This window comes from Nasonia vitripennis, chromosome 2 (genome assembly GCF_009193385.2).
Source record: "Nasonia vitripennis strain AsymCx chromosome 2, Nvit_psr_1.1, whole genome shotgun sequence".
Classification (NCBI taxonomy): domain Eukaryota; kingdom Metazoa; phylum Arthropoda; class Insecta; order Hymenoptera; family Pteromalidae; genus Nasonia; species Nasonia vitripennis.
The window spans coordinates 3226676-3240803 of NC_045758.1; the positions used below are offsets into that span (position 1 = coordinate 3226676).

Genomic DNA, 14128 nt, shown 5'->3' on the forward strand with positions numbered 1-14128 from the left:
GCTCCTTTGAGGCATGATCCGGACGCGAGGATGGCTGAGTCTAGATATATAGGGACGTGCCACCAATGTCAGATTTCATAGAAGCGCAAACAGCCGTCGTAACAACGGCACCTTTCTTCTATTTTCGAAAGCCGGATCCGAAAGGTACACCTCCTCTGCGAAAGAGTCGGCGCACGCGAGATTCGGGTATATCCAACGGTTGCATAACGACGAATATGCCATGGACCTGCTGCGATGGCGTTGAGAGACATTTATACGTTATATTCAGACGTACATACCGGTTTGCGATCGGCGCGTTTTTACTCCTAACCTGTATGCGTTATTACAAAACAGCCCCTCGATCTCGCTCTCATTTTTGCGCACAGCCGTCGTACTGTAACCTCTGCGAGGCTGTGCAGCAGTTAACATAAGTGGAACACGAACCGATCGTTCGTTCGCCGTCGCCGTTCAGCCGATTCGTATACTTATAGTGGGTTTTTCATTATTTGCACTGCTGATGTGTACTTTTCACTCGTGCGCGTGTGTGGACGGTTTAAATTTCGAGTTTTACACTCTCCGGTGTAGACACTGAATGACGAGTGCAGGCTTTCCTTGAAAACGTATGAAAAACCTTCGATTTTCACGAAGCCGAGCACAAGCGCGAAGTTACGGTTCATCCATCGTCGCGTGTGCGTTGCGAAACCGATCGTCGAAACAAAACAACTTTCGAATGTTCAGTCCTGACATAAGCTCGCTCGCAGACTGGCTATTTTTTTCGCTCCTCGAAAATCCCTCGGAAAACCTTTGGATGAACGCGCGAGCGACGTCCCCCGAGAAGCGTAAAAACAAACGTGTGCGCGGCTGAGAAACGAGTCCAACGGTCCGAGAAGTCGGCGATCTCGAGTAGCGTGACTTTTCCGAGGTAACCGGCTATCCGGTTACCTCTCTCTCTATCTCTCTCTCTACAGCACGTGGAAAACGTTCACGGATGAGTGATTGGCGCACGGGAGCACCTGCTCCGCGGCAAATGGGTTATAAGGAGCTCGATTGCAATTATGAGGAAGAGATCGGACGTACGTGCGTCCGATTACCGTTACGACGCACGAGGTTGAGGAGATGATTTGCTGCTGCTGTGTGCAGTGATCGATTGCGACATTCCGATCTGGACGTTGACTGTGATTGAGTTTTCGTTTTTTTTTCTTTTTGTGATTGAGGATTCGTAAAGTGTGATACTGTATAATTATTACGTAAATTTCATACGTGCGACCATGTAGGCGCTATTCTCAAGTTCGAAGAAAAAGCGCATACAGTTCATTCAGTTCTGGAGGTATATCCGAGGGACAATAGCCTCGCTCCTTTGCATTTATTTTCAAAGGATGCACGTATAATATCCCTCGCCTATCAGTTTACAAAACAAACCGAGTAGTATGCATGCGTCGACGCCCTGCCAGGGTATACCCATCCCTGAATGGTCCTCATGATTCACATCCTCGAGCCGAATGAATGAAAAACGCATTCGGATGCAAATTCGAGTCGCGAAGCTGCATAAGCGTCAGCCGCTTTGTGATGCAGTGGCAAAAATTTGAACGTCGATCCCATCTTCTCGATCACCTCGTGAATTGAATCGTATAAATGATATTTTCATGAAATTCCTTGAAAAGAAAAAAAAACCATACGCTCTGCCAAACTCACCTCCATCAGGTTCCTCAAGGCGTCCGTTAATACAATCGGCGATTATAATAGGTAAGCGGGTCGGGCCGCGACTGCGACATTGACCTCCCCCGCACTTGTACATACACTTCGCAACGCGAGGTCTCGTTAAACTCGCGGCCCATCCTTGTCGCCTTGCCGACTGCGGCCGGTTTCTTACTGTCACGGCTGTCCGAATTTACGAAATTCACTCGGATGTTTCAAGATCGCGCGTGGATGATGGGTATAATTGCAGGAGGTTGTTGTTATTGCTGCTGTATATACTCGGTTAGTTAGCTTTGTGTAAGAGGAAAAGTCCGCCCGATGATACCGGGGATTTTGAAATGTAGTGGAGAGAGACTGTGCAAATGTGTGAACGAGAGGATCGTTACGGAGAATTGTCGCAATGTTGTTTACTCGGCTGAGGCGTGATTTCTTTCTTTTTCTTTTTTTTTTTTTGTGAGAAAGTGTCAAGTTTTACGGATTCTATGGACAATTGGTGAGGCTCGACGGTTTTGAGAATCGACGTAAGAGCCGATCGACGCAAAGATTTGATGGCTTTCTCCGGAAGACTATTGGCATTCGTGCAAAGGCTTGCGTTTATCCCATGAATTAGCAGTTATAAAAATGTTTGTTTCTGATATGGCTAAAACGAGTTCTAGATTTTTAGATCTCGTCCGAATTCGGAGCATCCTTTATAAATGATACAACTTGATGCGTTCAAGACTATATTGATATTTGCGACAAAAGAAGAAAACAACCAAAATTACTTCGATCGTAACCACCTTCATCCATACGATATAACTCTCGACTGGTTCGCCTCGAACTCAGCCCGATTTCCCGCGAGTCTCCCTACCTATACCGGCGGTGGTCCTTTCATTTTCGCGCGCGAGCATCATCTCGCCGAACTTTTGGAAAAACCGAAGAACACTATCCAGGCCACAAAGGGCGGAACAAACAGGCGGCCGCAGTGGCGCAGGTAAAGAATTCGCCTGACATACCTGCGCGCGTCCCGAAATTCTCGGCCCTCGAGAAAAGCGGCACGAGTGAATTGTAAAACGCCCATCTCGAGGGATGCTGTTATAATAGCGGGGGGAAGCTTCGAGAGTTTTTCTTCCTTTCATTCTCTTTTTAGACAGCGAAGTCGAAGAAATCAAAGGGTGGGCCTCTTTTCTTTGTGCGCGTCGAGAGCGAATTATAAGTTTCTTGGGAAATATTACACGCAATTTGGAAGCTATGAATGGACGTTTCAATAGATCGATAATTTTTATATAAAATTCATCCAAACGTTATTTTCCAACAAAACAAAATTATTCACTCGCATACGATTTCCAAACACGACAAGGCTCGCATCGAGTGTTCCTTCTTCGACAAACGAAAAGAATCGAAAAGTAAATCGAGTCAAGGTCGCGCGCGAGTTGAGAAATCTATACGAATTAATTCAACGCATACAGTGTGACATCGAGAGTGCGATGTCCGAAGCCGGGAGCGACCTTCATCCCTCGACGCATTCCACGGCAAAAAAAAACTATTATCCAGTTGTGCATAAGTGTATCCACGATGGAAATTCCGTTTAAGTGAGACTACAAGCCGTTCGAGTGTGTCGCGATAAAAGTTAATTGCTTCATCGATTATCATAGCGCGCGTGTGCAAACTAGCATACCTGAATGAGTTGGCCAGTGCTGAACTTTCACCCGCGCGTACTTTCCTGAAAATTTTGAAATTCTTAACTGTTCACCGGAACAAGGGCACTTTACTTGGACTGATTGCTCGATAAGTGAGTTTCGGTGCAGCTGCACTCGAGCTTCATAATCGTTACGCGCATCGGGTGATTCTTTGGTGGATTCTGATGGACAAAATGAAGTGCTTTACTCTTATACTTACGGTATTAGTTTTGATTAATTAGTGTAAAATACACGCGCAGTTGAAATGAGTTATGAGCCAACAGCAAAAGCGCAGGCATAATACTTTGACGTAATTTAACGACGCGTGCATTTCAAAAATTACACAGCAATAAAAGAGGAGCAGATAGGTAATTTTGACTTTTTGCGATGGAATACTAAAAATCAATAAAACTAGCGTCCATAACGAGCTCGTCGTTCAAAGCGCTGCGTTACAATGCACAAAAGCGACAATCGCTTTTCAGAACAGACAAACTCCCAGGAATTGTCGCTTCTCGAAGCTTTGCCCTTTGGCTGTGCGCTCGATGGTTGTGCAACCGATTCCGCGATTAAACAACAATAAGCTCACAATGGAGTTTGTTAGCGCGTTGTCGGCACTCGATCGGCGTATATGGTACTTTTGAGACACGCTTTCTCAATTCCCTTACGATTGTCTATAAAATAAAAGCAAAGCCTTACTCTCGCATTTATTTATAAACAACATTGAATCGAATAACAGACGCGGACGTAGAAAATCATTATGCAAAGCAGTTAACTCGCGCTCGTTGCTCACGGTACAGGCTGATTATTGTAACAATATTGCAATTTAATGGAATTTACGACAAGTCGAGGAGGCGACGTGCGGCAAATCTAGAAATAAATTGCGACAGTAAAATTGCATGGATCGGCCAACGTAATAAGCGATTCCGACTTTCTCGACGCGAGCTAGCTCGATTCGAGACAGGGAAATCGGGCTTGGCCATGAGATAGACTTTGCGTTGAGTCGCCGTGCAGTTGCAGGAAAATCCTTTGACGTCCGGCGACCCAAATTCGATTACGCTGAAGGTTTGATGAGCTTTGCCGCTTTAATTATACGCCCTCGGATTTTCTAGGTCTTTCCGGCTGCTGTCTGTGTGTCTGTGTGTTATTCTTCGAGTATTGCGGATATATAACGTACACTTAGGAATTCGATGATGCTTTGGCGGATTATACTCGTGTCGTCAACGTCGCGAGTCCAGTTTTCGAAATGCCAATTCTAGAAAGGAGCTATTCGCGTATAACACGCAGTAGTAGTCGCAGTCGGCAACAATCGTTAACGCGTAATATACGTAAGGTTGTACGCGCGCAAAGTCAAGTGCGGCGGCCGATAAAATGCCCATCCATCCACAGCGCCGTAAAACAACGAAAAGGCCCGCCATAAGACTTCGCGTGCTCGGCGATCTTACGTATAAAGTCGAAGAAACTCCGCGGGTTATTTATCTTATTATATATTACTAGACGAAAATAAATTTCTGTCTAATGAATATACACACACGGAACTGGAAAATCGCGGCTGAATTCGAGTTCTATAGTTAAAGGCCCGCGCTAACTAGTGGAGACTCGAGGTGTTCGAAAACTGACCATAACTCAAGGTTATCGGACCAATCAATCCGGCTATTTTACGCTCGTCCAATGCTAGCTGCGGCGCGATGATTGATCGCGGCCTTTTTCTCAGTTTCTCTCGCGACGCTTTTGCACTTTCCGCGGATATAATTGCATTTTTTTTTTGTCTATGTTCCTAAATCGGTTACGGGATCCGGAGTATAGTGTATATATAATACCCATATATCGACGATGATGATGCTTTCACCGCGAGCGCCGCAGGTGAAAGCGAAATGGTTCAAAAGTGAAGCGACGACGACTATGTGCCAGAGGCATTTTTCACGAATTTTGGATAGTATTAGAGGCGTTTGACCAGAGGCGATTATAACAGTTTCACATCACTCATTGTCTCGCCGAGATAAGACCGATATGTGTCGACTGAGTATGGCTTTTAATGAGACTTTCAAATTGCTTGGCTGGAAATTTTCGGATTATTTAGAAAGTCGAAAAAAGAGCGCGCGGACGACATTCGTTTTTCTTTGTCTTTTTCTTTCTTTCTTTTTTTTTTTTGGTTCACGAATAAGTATGCTGGAGTGAAATGTTTTCGTATGAATAGCGCGCTTGATCTATTTGAAATTCAATGACTTGTGTGGATCGTTCGGAGTCTTCTCTAATTCTAGGTTTATGAAATTAATTTGAGGAACACTTTTACGCGATACTTTTTACACCTAATCATATGAGTTTATTATTAATAAGTGTATCTTAAAATCAGCTTTAACTCACGGTGATTTATTATCGTAGATTTCCAGCGCGATATTACGACTTTATAAGGTAACAAAATGTGGATTATCTTATTTGTACATTGAGCGCGGACGTAAGTAGAAAGTGCACCCCCAAAAGTAACAGTCATCGCGTCACGCGTTGTACGTGTGGCGAAATCCTGGGAACGAGCTGTTTATACCTGGGGAAAAGCCGGGCGGGTGAATGAAGATCGTTAACCCGCGAGATCTTTTTGTTTATACTTTGTTGTGCGACTGTAATGTGGCTAGATCTGTCTCGAACCGGAAAAACTGTGATTACTTGTAAAATTATAATTTCTGCAATAATGAAAGCTAATAATAAGTAAGAATAAAAATTATGTACATAATCGAGTACGAAATTTAAAAACTGGTTTTCGTGCGTCCGCGTTTGCGAAACACTCTCATGAAGATATACGACATTTTTTCGACCGAGCCATGACGTTTCCTAGTTTTCGTAAACTTACAGGAGATACCGGAACAGCCAGTTCTAGTTGCGAGTGTATATCTGTGATTTGTAACAATGCTTGAGTTTTTTTTTTATTTCCTTTGTTTATCTCGTGTAAAATCTACCTCACTCGAAATACCTTTTTACGTAACGAAATAAGCCGTAAAGCTGAAATTCAAAAACATTATAATACACAAATTATGTAACAGTTTAAAAAATAATATGTGAACTAAATTTAGTAGAAAATTTTACTTAAAATGACTGAGTTACTTGAATTGCAGGGAAATAAAAAAATATTATTTTATATTGGTACTAACGCGTGTATTAGATTTGAATTTTTTAACGTCAGCCATATTGAAACGTCTGCAGCGCCACCTCTTAGGTGCTTTACCAATTTACATGTAGAACTTTGTTGTGTACCTAGGTATATTGTTATTTGTTATAATATAATTATCATAACATGCATGATTTATGACGTAGATACAAAATGAAATGGGCCAAATAAATGATGATTAATAAATAAATATAAGTATTGAAAACATTTTAGTTTATTATTTAAATTTAAATATATACATATCATATTGATTGAAATAATTTTAGTATTGAGAATGATATACATATAAAGTATAATATCATGTATTGACTTGCGAATACATATGTAATCATTGATTGATAAGCGATTGCTATAATTTAACAATATATCGTTGTAATTTTTAAAAAAATAATAGTTTGTACAAAATTTACAGATATTACGTTATATTACTTTTGCACTGATAAAATTATTATGCAAAAATTAAAAGAAATATGATTGAATAAGAGAATATTTCAAGTCATAATGTATAATAAAGTATACAAAAATATTTAAGTAACATCTAATATGATATCATAATAGCTAACAATCATTATTTCCCACTATACCTTTGAATCTATTGACTAATTTGATTTTTCACAAGACGCAATCACGACTTTTGATTAAATACGAATTGATAGTTCAATTTCAGATCGATTAGTAGTTGATATTAAAGAAAGCAATGCTACAAACTGGTAAATTTCTTTTATTGAAAGACAAAATATAGTACAACAGTTATTCGCGAACAATAAACTTACTAGAAAAATGCGGTGCCGAATCGCAAGGAATGAACACCGATAAAACGTGATGATAGTCAAAAAATCTGGGAAAATCAGTTTTCTCAGAAGCAAAAAGGAAGAAATGGGAAAACGTGAGACGATCACCCCTCCGTAGCAAAATATGAAACAATTAGTCTAGTGCTAGCTTCAACAACTATGATTTACTATTTAAATAGTGAAGGAACTCGAAGAAAGTTGTGCCTTAATTATTACTCCAAATCAAAAGATAATCCCGAAGAAATCCCGAAGAAAACTGACTTTCCAGCGTGCTACAAAACGTAGTTGAAAATCCCGTACGAGATACAACGTTACAATAATTTTTCGTCGACAATTTCACCAAGATAGGAATAACAAAAATTTTACATTTTACAAGTGCCAAATGAAAATACACGGTTTAATTTTTCCTTTTTTCGAGCGCTGTAAATTTTCAGACTAGAAATGGAGACAAAAAAGTCTCTCTGCAAATGCAAACAATTGATTTTCAATTGTCTGATGCCAGTATTTTTCTTATGGTAGGAAAATGTTGTAAGTCTCGTTTTTATGTTTTTCACTTTTTTCACTTATGAGAAACTAGAATAGATATATCTGTAAATATATATTCGTATATAAGTATGTCTGTATATATATAATGTATATGCGCGTATGTATAGATCTATGTACGGATAGGATAGACGAAGACCTCTAGTTTCTGGATTTACTTGAAATGCCTCTGTCAAACTCACTGATTGCGCTTCTTGTTGTTCCTCTGCTCCTAAAGACCAAAAACACAAGTTGTTAGAACATACACACTTTAAAGTATTAAATGAACATAATTTTTCCTTGCTATACAATATTTATATTCAACTGACCTTCTGTGTGAGGATAACCAGCAGGTATCGGAATACGTTGATGAAGTCAAGGAACAAGTCAAGTGAGTGGGCAATGTAGTCTTTGCTACCCATTCGATTCTTCTCAATGATGAGTTGAGTGTCATAGATGACGAATCCGCACATCACAAAGAGACCAACGTAGAGGTGGATCTGGTAAAGCAGCGTTGATCTGAAGAAGATGTTGGCCAACGAAAACAGCACCATCATGTTGAGAGCACTGATCAGACTGCCACCAAGGTACAGCCATTGGCCTCGCTCGGAAAGCATAGATGAAATACTGAACGACACGAAGACTACAGTTGTACCTAAAACAAAAATCAATCAAAACGTTAAGCTCTGAAAATGTACAGCACAGAAATGGTCAATTTTAACATTGAATATTTCAGCAGTAAAAAACTTTGAAAACACGAATTATGGCAGTTAAGAATAGTTCATGGTACAAAAACATTTACAGCCACATACATGTTTAACAATATATTCTTATCAAGGAGTATAACATGATAAGATATTTTGATGATGGTAAACAAGTGAGTGGTTTAGATAGCCCTGTTACTTTACGCTTTATCAGTGTCGATGCAGCTTTTCCTACTGAGATACTTTTGATGACACAATTTACAATCTTTGTTGGACCAAGCCCATATAAGAGTATAATTTACAGCTTGCCAAGAAGACTCACCAACAAGAGCAGTGAGAATGATGCTGGGATCAATGCTGACAACTAATTCTAGAAGGGGGCCCATTCCGAGTCCAGTGAGAAATGCGAATCCCAGGAGGTATCCCAGGCGGAGTGATCGGTTCTTGCCATTGTCGGGTGTGCAGATGAGGGCAAAGATCAGTCCAAGTGCTCCGATCGTCGACAGGAGTCCGGCTTGCAGGAGGTATGTGTACATGTGCACGTAAGCTCCAGCCGCTGCAGAGACGGTGGAGAGGGACAGGCAGCCGTACACATTCTTCAAGTGTTGTCGGACAGGAGCCTCTCTGAAATTATAAAGCAATCACATTAGCGATAAGCATGTCCGGCAGGCTAAGCACACGTATTCTCGTCATTAAGATAATAGCGAGCAGTAAAAATAGAAATAAAAAAACGCCACGTAGGTGATAGTCGCGAGGAGGCTTATTCAACTATGCAACTGAGCAAATAGACGAATCCACAAAAAAAAAGAAGCCAAACGAGATACGGAGGTGATGTCCCTCGCGAGCTTTAACGAAGTTACGTCAGCGAGGAGCTGTGCATAAAACAAGCGCGGCTCGTTTTTGCGTATTGCGAGCTCGAGAAAAACCTTCTGGAAGCTCGCCGCGCTATCCGAGCGTCAGAGGAAAACGTCCGAGCGAACCGCGAGCTGTCGCGAAAGTTGCCCGTTCATCGTTCTCGAAGCGTCGTAAACGCGCACGTAGCTATCCTCGGCGAAGGCCGTCGCCTCTCGAGAGAAGCTCCGGGTATTACGAGCGATATTCTACTCACAATCTGTTGCTGAAGGAATTGACAAAGGAGTCGAGCGTCGGAGCCATGTCTGCGACTTTCTCCCTGCGGATAACAGTCCCGTGATGCTGTGCTGAACTTCGGCACAGAGATACTGGAGGAAAACTTGACACGGCACACAGATCCAAGATTTAGCACACTACTACGCTGCACTGATATGCTTCTCGAACAGAACGATGACTATACGATTTCAGCCTATATGTGTATATATATATATATATATATACGATGCGTATCGCGCGATGTGGGCACAGGTACTGATGCTCGTCTGTGTGTCCGTGAGCCTCGGCTTTGTGGGAACCACTGGCGGGCCTAGTAGCTCCGTCGCGCTTTATTCCCGAGGACACGTCAGTGATATTTCTGGTGTGCGTGAGTACGGCGCGCTCGCGGATTGGTCGCCGGCGCCGCGGCGTCAGCGCTTCCGGCGGCGCGAGAGCAACGATATTTTGTTACGATGGCGCGCGCTTCTTCATACGCGACTCGATTCAATTATTTTTTTGTTGTTGTTTTGCAACTCGCGTTAGAAAAATGAATTCGCGACAGTAGGATGATTACTTACGCTCGTGTAGATTGTACTGTAATCTGTTCGGCCTCGCGCGAGGAGTCGAGTACACGTAATCGTTGGATTTCGTGATATTAAGCAAAATGCGGGTCGATGCGTAGGTAAGCGAATATAATATGCACCCGTAAAACACTTGCCCGTGACTAACAATGTCTCCATTATAAGTTGGCTACTTCGAGCGGATCGATTTGCATAAGCGAACAGGTACGCGCGCGCGTGTCTTTGAAGCATTACACGGAGTGGGCGACGTGAAAATTTCGATTGAAATAAAGGCGAGTATTGCACTTAGCGTAAACGCGCTGATGCGACTTTCTAGGAGCTATAATCGTATTTATGCATTTAAATGTTGGACGACGACTCGCTTAAAAAGTCAACGGAATTAGGTAATGCGTTCGAGAGGCTCGGTTGAGTTCATCAAACCCATGGCTTACGTATAACGTATATACGTGTGTTCTACGCGAAGTTCAAAAAGTATCACAGAGTATAGATCCCGCGCTGCGCGAGCGAAGAAAGTTTCGAGCGTCTTCTTTAGTATTCTGTAACAAATGTATTAAGAGCGCACCTACTCTGTTTTCCGCTGCTGTTCCGAGTATATAACGCAGTCGTGTGTGTGTGTGTGTGACTCGTTTTATTGTAACGTTGATGAATATTTCGTTGGATATTCCATTTGGAAAATATTGACGTTTTCGGAGTCGAGGCTGGTACTCTAGAAGTTTTACGGTCGATAATATTAATGTGTGTGGTAAAATTTAAAAACAAAGTTAAACTTTGTCGTCGACGGTGGGTGTACGTACTCGAACGTTCTGCAGTCGTATTTTTTCTATCTATTTTGTGATACGTTCGTCATGACGGTGATTTATTGCACAATAATTTAAGCATAAAATTAAACTTTTTGAACCGATTCAACTTTTGTCCTACTTAATTAGGAATGCTAACATGGAAGCTCGGCCCAGAGGGCGTTTTGGTTCCCAGCCCCCAACCCGTGTTAAATGTATATCTGTATATATATGCTCACGGACACGCTCTTGTGTGCGCGTGTGTGCGCGCGCGTCACGTGACCTAACTCACAAATGCAAGAGCGTGTCCGTGAGCATATATATAGATATACATTTAACAGGGGTTTGGAGCTGGGAACCAAGTCGCCCTCTGGGCCGAGCTTCCATGTTAACATTCCTTATAATTGTATATTTGCAGAAGAGTCGTCGAAAACGAAAATAAGGAACAGGGTTTCGGCCACCGAGCTATTGACATTGCACGCTTATTACATTTTATTCTAATAAAAAAGGCATTTCTTTGCACTTTGCAAAATTTATATTTCATGATAGGAGCAATTTAAACGGCCTTTACCTTTTAAGGAATCATGAAAGCTTTATCTACAAATCCGCCAGGTAGCGCGACTCTCACTTGACATAATGACGGGGGTACAGCTACAGACGCAGGTCGCAGCTAGTTGGGGTCTCAGTTTTGGTAGGTATACATATTATTATTGTATCAGTAGCAGACTAGCAGTAGTAAGTAGCACTGCTCGCTTACTCGCAGTTTGCCACCACAGTTTGGTGGCACGAGTTAGGTTAGGAGCATCCGAAACCGAAACTTGTGTTTAACCTATAAAGAACCTGCGCATATAACTTTATTTACGTTCGGAAAATAGGCTCATTTGAACCTTATATAATGAGTACACAATAATGAAATCGTCGACATCAGTGCAGACAGAGACAGAATCGTCCGAAGATTCAGCATCTACTTATATCGTGTATAAGTAGAATAAAAAAGTGAATAGCATTGACGAATTATATATCGTTTAACGTTTCGGAAAAATGAAGGAAGTGCTAAGTAACCAGAATTTTTCAAACTATAGCAATCATTTTGCTAACAACAATGGAGAGACAAACTCTAACAGTGTCTCTAATGGTACAAATTCAAAAAGAAAATATGCAGTGTTAAGCACAGACTGGGTCTCTGCAATAGGTGAGGAATTGGGTATGCACCCTCTGCCAGATACTCTTGTTCGAAAACTTGCAGAAGATGCATCCTATAGGTTACGTGAAGTATTACACGTGAGTAATCTTCATTTAAACATTTAAATTTAATCAAAGATATAAAAATAAGCTATGTTGAATTCATCTGTTTTCTTCTATTTTAGAAATGTGCCACAAGGCTTAGGCATAGCAAAAGAAGGCGATTGACATCAAACGATGTCAATGCTGTAGTTACAAATCTCTGTAACGTAGATCCATCGATTGGAGCACCAGACCAATTGCCGGATTATATTCCAGAAGCCAACCTTTTTGTGCCTCACGAACGTTTTGTTGATTTAGCACAAAAAGTTAATGAGCCTCCAAGTTTTTCCCAAGTTAACCTTCCATTTCTTCAAGGTATTGCAATCAAACATTGAACATAACACGTGAAATGCAATTAAAGATAATACATTTGTATAACTTCTTTTTAATTTACAGAAATTGAAATTGTAGACTCCAAGCTATTAGAAGCAAGAAATAGTTATGCAAAGAGAGCCTTAAAGATGTTATTCAACGGTTCACAAAAGACATTTCAGGTAATGAATCTTGTAATTCCGCAAATTGATTTTCAAAACCAAAAAATGAAATATTATCATATGCAATATCAATGGTAATCACTATTTAAAATGAATCTTTATCATGTTTCAGGTCCTTTTGAATGATTGTGCTACAAATGCGTGCTTAGGAGGAGAAGGTGTAGTCGATAAGTTAATGTCTATTGCCAGGTCTATGGTGATATCAAACAATGCACAATATACTAGGGTTTCTACTCGAACGTGCCAACTCATCATTGCAATAACAAATAATAATAAAGCAGTTTACCCTTATCATCTTAATTCAGTAAGAGCATTACTTCTTAAATTAATATATTATATAACAAAGATTACTAATGATTTACGTGATTTACAGGTGGATAAGTTGACAGAATTATTATTAGAACTGTTGCTTGGTCAGGGTTTTATAAACTCAAATCTAGAAACACTATTCAAAGACTGCGCTTTAAAGTTAATGTTAAGGTGGCCATCGGTAGCTAATAGGTTTATTCCAACGCTAAAAGGAGTTTTAGTAGGACGTGAGGAACAAAGCTTTGAATTGAAGAAAAAAGCAATAGCGCTGGAGCTACTTGCCGGGGTTCAGCCTCTTATTTTTCTTGAAGAAGAGGCTGATTCTCCTCTTTCATTGGTCAATGTTTTGAATTATGCTATGCCAGGCTCGAACATGTGGCACAAAATTGCGGTAAGTTATCTTCGATTTTCACGTTTCGCTACTTTCGTAAAACTTTAATGAAATAACTAAACACTGCGTTAATAGGTTTCAGTTTGTGCGTTTGTAAAGTCTGGCAAGCAGTCATTGAACTATTCTGTGATAATCGAACATTTTGGAGATTCGATACTTCCCTACTTAAGTAGTAGCGATGTAGCAACGACCGAAAACAATGAGAAAGCTAATCTTCCAATAATAGTAATAAGTAAGATAAACTGTATTCAATTGAGACCGACTATCAATGGAAGGTTTGGTGACAGACAAAGTGTCTTCCCAGACTCAACACTGAAGGGATCAAGGCGAGAAATAAGGTAAAAATCTATTGTCTAAATAACTACATAATTCTATAAAATTAAACTGATGGTTAACGTTTTATCAAAAATGTTTAGATTCGCCTTTGCCGGTGGTCGTCCAGTTCCGTCAAATAATCTTCGTCGAGTGAGTCTACGAGCAAACTATCAAATTTTAAGAAATGAATCGCGAGCTCAGGAGGCTCACGTTGCGTCGCGACGACTCTTAATTTTCAAGCATAAGAAGAAACGTCTTACGGGTGCTTACAACTTATCAAAGATGATTTTTTGAATTGTCAACTTAGTTTTCCAAATAACTATATTCTATTTAATAAAAAAAGAAGAAAAAAACGAAATAAAAAA

The 14128-nt window shown here is 40.7% G+C and overlaps 3 protein-coding genes across 4 annotated transcripts in view; 2 read left to right on the top strand and 1 right to left on the bottom strand.

The window, feature by feature from the left end:
- LOC107980666 (coiled-coil-helix-coiled-coil-helix domain-containing protein 2-like) overlaps positions 1 to 14128 on the top strand; it is a 130859-nt gene that overhangs the window by 54495 nt on the left and 62236 nt on the right. The window lies entirely within an intron of this gene.
- LOC100113924 (bax inhibitor 1) lies at positions 7191 to 10107 on the bottom strand. The gene is made up of 4 exons (XM_001605329.6): positions 9615 to 10107; positions 8829 to 9130; positions 8132 to 8457; positions 7191 to 8034 (listed from the first exon to the last, which is right to left on the bottom strand). Exons 1-4 carry the CDS (start codon positions 9659 to 9661, stop codon positions 8002 to 8004), a joined length of 708 nt encoding a protein of 235 aa, XP_001605379.1. The 5' UTR covers positions 9662 to 10107; the 3' UTR covers positions 7191 to 8001.
- On the top strand, positions 10180 to 14128 carry LOC100680291. The gene is made up of 8 exons (XM_008211309.4): positions 10180 to 10295; positions 11389 to 12251; positions 12338 to 12569; positions 12651 to 12748; positions 12861 to 13052; positions 13122 to 13448; positions 13524 to 13786; positions 13865 to 14128. The coding sequence occupies exons 2-8, from the start codon at positions 12012 to 12014 to the stop codon at positions 14055 to 14057; spliced, it is 1545 nt and encodes a 514-aa protein (XP_008209531.1). The 5' UTR covers positions 10180 to 10295; positions 11389 to 12011; the 3' UTR covers positions 14058 to 14128.